General features: G+C 32.5%; 1 protein-coding gene across 1 annotated transcript; it reads right to left on the bottom strand.

Annotated features, from left to right (window-relative positions):
- Positions 1-278: 278 nt before the first annotated feature.
- Positions 279-2,768, bottom strand: LOC145029862 (uncharacterized). The gene is made up of 7 exons (XM_078978317.1): positions 2,552-2,768; positions 1,675-1,856; positions 1,279-1,576; positions 987-1,185; positions 677-890; positions 431-549; positions 279-351 (listed from the first exon to the last, which is right to left on the bottom strand). The coding sequence occupies exons 1-7, from the start codon at positions 2,766-2,768 to the stop codon at positions 279-281; spliced, it is 1,302 nt and encodes a 433-aa protein (XP_078834443.1).
- Between the last annotated feature and the right edge of the window lie 3,417 nt (positions 2,769-6,185).

The following is a 6,185-nucleotide window of genomic DNA, read 5'->3' as shown; positions in this document are numbered from 1 at the left end:
AAAATAATGGGCTTAATAGTCCATCCCAATTTTTTCTAAAAACAGGAGTTTAAAAGTTGTATGTGAGTGTGATCTATAGCAATTTCTTACCACTCCTAGAAGACCTCGATAATTATGGGAAAAAGGACTAACCTACCAGTGGCGGGGAGCTAGGGTCAAACTAAAGGGGTATCCCAAATTTTTTTTTTTTAATATACAATAAAAAAAATATAAACCGCAATTTTATTAAATATAAAGTTCAACTTCCATAACAGAATTACATTTTAAAGTTCACCTTTTCAATCTTTCATTTTATGAAAACGAGTAATTACATTTTCAGTCTTAACATTCTCTACTACTTCTTTTTCTACACTACAAATCAAATCACCATTCAAAAAATCATCACCTATTCTATTAATTGGTCTTCAAGAACTTCATTGCAGAAAAATACCGTTCAACGGTTGCGGTTGCGACGGGCAAAACCAAAGCTAGTTTTAATAATCTATAAACCAAAGGAAAAGAGAGGTGTTTCCCGGTTTCCACCAACAAACGAGAGAGGTCTTCAATTCCCTTCAAGTTGAAAAATCTATCATCATGGAGCAAAGAGTGAATAGATATCAAGTTAGTCTATTAAGTTGCTTCCTTTCTGAATCGTCAAAATCGTTTTTGTATATCTCGCTTAGCTTTAACAACTTGCTTTATTTAAACTAGAAAATGATTCACAAGGACTCAATGCCGCCATGTTCTCCATCAACTCCGTGCCAACTTCACTAAATCTATCCCCAAATTCTTGAATTTGCATATCCAAAATTGTGTTGAAAATCACAACTTCAAAATGATGTTGATTAGTCTTATTGGTCCTACGCTTGTGTGGGGTAACATAATATTCCGACAAGTCCACAATTACAATACTATGTTTTTCACAAAAAGAACATACCTTCTTCTAAATTTATGGAAACCCATCTTTTCTAAAAACTAGCAATGTTTTCTTTGTCCCTTTTACTAACGAAGCTGCTTCCAAAATATTTTGATCCTTTTTTTGAAGATGCTTTGATAAGGTATCCGTGAGGCATGGAATTTCCAACATGAAGTGTAAAAGAAACATGAAGTCAAGTGTCTTGAAATATGATAAAATACCCTTTGCTTGATTGCGGTTAGATAAAGTAGACCCATCCTCTTTGACATATTTAAGTACCGCAACAACTTCTGCAAACAAATTCACCAAACTTACAATTGTTCTAAAATGTGAACCTCATCTAGTATCTCCAGCTCGAACAAGAGAAATCTCTTGATTCAAACCTCTTTCTGGTTCTGTTTCACCAATACCAATTTCAGCTGCCACTCTTTCTTTTTGCATCTCTCGTATCATATCTTTTCTCTTACAAGACCCACAAACGACAGTAACCACCAAAGCTAGTTGTTCAAAGAATTCATCAACATCATCATGTTTATTTGCAATCATCACAACCACTAATTGAAGTTGGTGTGCAAAACAATGTATATAATGTGCAGAACTATTTTCATTTAAAATCAAAGATTTCAAACCGTTGAATGCACCACTCATATTACTTGCTTCATCATAACATTGTCCCCTCACCTATATATTTAAAAAAATTAATAAAAAAATATAAGAATTAAAAATAAAACTAATATCGTATTGAAATTTAAAGGAATAAATATTTTATGATTTCTCACCTGAGCCATACTCAAGTTATTGTTGGAAAATACGGTATCAATAGCGGTTTTAAGAGTTAAAGAAGATGTATCCAACACGTGACTAACTCCAATAAATCTTTCCTTTACAATCCCAAATCTATCAACATATCTCAAAACCATAGCCATTTGTTCTTTTTTGGAAACATCACTAGAGTCATCAACTAAAATAGCAAACACATATTTACCAATTTCATCAAAAATAGACTTGATTATCTACTTTGAAAAGCAATTCGTAATATCTTTTTGAATCGTGGGAGAAGTCAACTTTTCATTTTTTGGAGCATTTTCTAAGGTAACTTTTAAAAGCTTCTCATTATCTTCTCTAATCAACGATAATAATTCAATGAAAAGTCCTTTATTAATAAACTTTGTCGTCTCATCATGTCCACAAAATGGTAATGCATTTTTCAATAAAAATCTACAACTACGGATTGTAGCGCGTAATCGGATTTCATAATTACTTTTCTCAAGGTCTGTTTGCTTATGCAAGACTTCACCAATAGATTGGTTTTTTTTTCAATAGCAAATCACACTTTTCCTGGGCCTTATGGTGATAACTTTGAATATTATCCATATGTTTCCGAAATGAGCCTTTTTTACTCTAATTGTCAAATCCTTCGGTTATAAATGCATCTCTTCTACCTTGTTCCCCTACCATATCTCCAAACAAATAGCAACAAAAAACAATATTCCTTCTTATTTTTTATGCTATATTCTAACCATGGAAACTCAGTAAACCATTGCACAACAAAACGTCTTGGCTTATTACTAAATAATGTATATTCAAAACTATTCCCCTTTGGTTGACAAGGCCCTTTAATCAAATATGCCCTCCTTATTTCATCCCTTTGATTACGATTATAAGATGTAATCTTTGGCCTATCTCCCGGGTCCGAAAGAAGGTCATTCAAATCAAAAGGTTGTGTCACTTTTAGTTTTGGCATTGGTTGATTAGTTTGTGGAACTTGAGTAGGTTTATTAGATCGTGTTTCTTGTGGTTTTGGCACTGGTTGATTAGTTTGTGGAGCTTCATTACTTTCATTAGGATTTTTTTTTGGAAGTTCCTTCACCATTGTTGTCTCCAACATCTAAATATCTTTTGAAAATACTTTTAATAGAAACCTACAATCAAATATATGAACTACAAACTTGATTTCAAGTTTCAACAACAGTCAACAAATAACAACCTAGCAACCTACAATCAAATTATCAGTTATCAAGATATATCAACTATAATCTTGATTCCAAGTTTCAACAACAAATGAACAAATAGCAATCTACAATAAAAATATATCAACTATAACTTGATTTCAAGTTTCAACAGCAAATAATCATTAAATATTAACCCTAAGTCCATAATTTAAAAAAGTTAATTGTTACTTTCTAATTTTTCAAAAATAATAACAAAAAAATAGAATTTGAATAAACCTAAATACATAATAGGGATGCGTATTTTGGTTAAACTAACTTGTTTCATTGTGATGAAAGGAGGTGCCCGAATTTTGCAATTGAGAATACTTGATGTCTTGATCTCCGAATCCTATGTCCACGATCGCATAACAAGGCCGCAAGGGTAGAAAACGATTTGGGATTTTTAAGTCAGCAATTGAGTAGAAGTTGATTGTCGATGCAAGAAGGCATTGACAATCCAAATCCAATTACCGAATCACGTGATTACGTCTTTTTTTTTCCTTTTTTTTGTTTTCATTAGATTATTGGGCTTAATACCTATTTGTTTCAATAAATTAATTATTGTGGGCTTAAAATTTTTGGACTATTTGGGCTAGTTTATATTTTGGTACATTTAGAAATAATCTAAAATCTTTAGGGTAGCTTAATTTTTTTTCCAACATAAAACGAATTTTTCTGAAAAAACTAACACTATTAAATTTTTTTTGAGGGGTATCCCGGGATACCCCAGAATACCTTGTGGATCCGCCTATGTAACCTACACTTGATTAACTCAATTTCCGACTTCAAAAGAGTTCTAGTTTTCCCTAATTGTTCAATAACTTTGAAGGTTCAGACTTCAAAACAGAGATTTCCATAGTCTTTCAATTACTTATATATACATATAAATTTTGGAAGACCAAATGAATAGTAAATTTTTTTCCCCTTCAGACTTTGGCCACAATAGTTTGAGGGGTTGACAATTTTAGTCCCTGACTGCCGCTTGGTGAATGTTGTTCAATGATATATGCATTCTATATCTTTCTTTCTTCTCGATGCTTTCCACCACCATTAACTCCAGCATCTTCTACCTTCTGCTTCCTCTTTTTATCTCTTCAAGTTTTTAATTCAGAGTGTTGATTTTTTGATTAATTTTCACTTTTTTTTATGTTGATTGGTGTCAGAAAGTTTTCGGATGGGCTTTAAGTCATCACTTTATGCAGAGTTGCGATTATGCAGTTTTTGTTAAAGATGCCAAACTGCAAGGAACTCAAAATGAGAGCAAAAGTTCTAAAAAGACGCTGAATTGGTTATACTTAATAATTACACTTTTATGTACATGCATGTTTCTTTGTGATTATGTTATGTATGTATGTATGTAATAATTGAAGTTTTTAAGTTAAATGTATGATGACATAAGCAAACATTCCAGGATGTGGTTACTGAAAACAAGTATGAGAAAAAGGCTTTTTGGTAAAGTTACTCCTCTTACTGATATTATAGCAAACATTAGGAGTTTGGATTAATTTTTTTTCTTCTTGTCAAACTTATGCACTTTAAATTATTTCACCTGATGGCAGAGATGAGTTCTAGAGTAATTAAGGGAGCTCTTTTTGAAATTATGTTTCCTCAATTCTTTTTACACTCATTATTCTAACTTATGGTGGTATTGGTACTTCAACTCCAACAAAAGGTATAATGGAAGTGGTTGCACTAGAACAAAGGAATTTTTGTGATTTTGTTGTCTACCGAATATAAACCAACACTGGTTTTTGAAAATCTTCCAAATACAACATCCTAGTTTTGTTTCGGTTCTTTTTAACGCACTTAACTTTAAAAATTTACCAATCACAACATCTTAGTTTCATTCTATTTCATTTTTTAAGCATTGGACTTTGAATATCAATGAATTACAACATCCTACTTTCATTTTATCTAATTTCTAAACCAATTTACTCTAAATGTTTACCAATTCCGACATCGTACTTTCATTTTGTTTCACTTTAAAGCATTGTACTTTGAAAATCTACCAATTTGAGCATCCTGCTTGGACTTTATGTCCTTTTAAAACTCTATAACTTCAAACTCTATTGCTTACAACATCTATTTTTATTTTTATTATCTAGATTCTTGCGTTTCGTTGGTCTGCTAAAAAGGTGAAAAAAATGGTGACTTTTTTTAAGTAGAACCACCCATTTTAGTCACTTTTAATGATTAACTTGGTTATCTAATGGCATTGGTTAATAATGGATTTACTTTGTTTCAAAAATGGCTAAATAAAATGTCTTGATAAAAAAAATGACTAAAATATTAAAATAACTTCAGTTACTTTTTATATATATATTAGTATTTAAAAAGAAGTGACGAAATGCTATTAACCAATGCTATAAGGTTGTATGACATCCTAATGGGGCCCAATTGACTTGAAATGATGATTACAATACAGGTTAAATGTAAGACTTGCATTGATTTCCTCATCATAGGATTGTACTTTGAAAAATAAACCAATACCACTGAAGTGATCTAGGTGGGTATGATAGTTATTCCTGATATCTTATCTCCACACCCATGTACTTGGTTGAATGGTTGTTTGGTTGGTGATTTACTTTCTCAATTCTTTGGTATCTTCAGTTCATCGGCTTTGGTAGATTGCTCATTAAAATAAATATGAGGACTTAATGTTTTGTTGGACTTTAGGAGAAGAAGCATTGCAGATGTCTTGCTTAAAGATTACATAGTCGGTTGGAGAAAATGGCACTACTCGAAAACAGCCATTTAATGACACGCAAACAATGACGCTCGCTGATAGAGGACACGCATTTGTGCGTGCCCTAAAAGATAATGTCACTTTTGCAAAATTTGAAGGATACAGGGCACGCATTTGTGCGTGCCCTAAAAATAGTGTCTAACAAAAAAAGTTAAAAACACGGAAGGCACCTATCATAAAAAAGCGTGTCGTCTAAAACTGTCGCTTTATATTTTTCTTTAGGAAGGCACGTTCTCTTAGGGGGAAATGAAATACCAAAAAATTAAACAGCCCGCTGATGCATCTCCTTCTTCTTCTTCTAAAATCCTCTACCAAAAATCCCTAATAAACCTTTAAGCAATTTGTCTTCCTCTCTCTCTCTCTAAAAAGAAACGCATTCATCATCACCATTTCGCATCTAAATCACCTACCGCCTTCTCCTCCATCTACAATGGCCTCCCACGTTCTTCACCACCACCATTAACCCTAGCCGTCACATATTCTCCCTAATTTAAACAAATGGCGCTCAATCAACTGAATCTGAAGTACCCCGCCTTCCTTTACCTCTACACTT

The sequence above is a fragment of the Lactuca saligna genome, chromosome 2 (genome assembly GCF_052625555.1).
Source record: "Lactuca saligna cultivar CGN05327 chromosome 2, ASM5262555v1, whole genome shotgun sequence".
Classification (NCBI taxonomy): Eukaryota; Viridiplantae; Streptophyta; class Magnoliopsida; order Asterales; family Asteraceae; genus Lactuca; species Lactuca saligna.
This window is presented reverse-complemented; position numbering and strand designations above follow the sequence as displayed.

Coding starts and splice junctions, on each gene's coding strand:
- LOC145029862 (XM_078978317.1), bottom strand. CDS start 2,768: ATGGTGAAGGAACTTCCAAAAAAAAATCCTAATGAAAGTAATGAAGCT. Junction 550..676: donor CATTTTCTAGTTTAAATAAA/GCAAGTTGTTAA, acceptor TTCAACTTGAAG/GGAATTGAAGACCTCTCTCG. Junction 352..430: donor GCAACCGCAACCGTTGAACG/GTATTTTTCTGC, acceptor TTTGATTTGTAG/TGTAGAAAAAGAAGTAGTAG.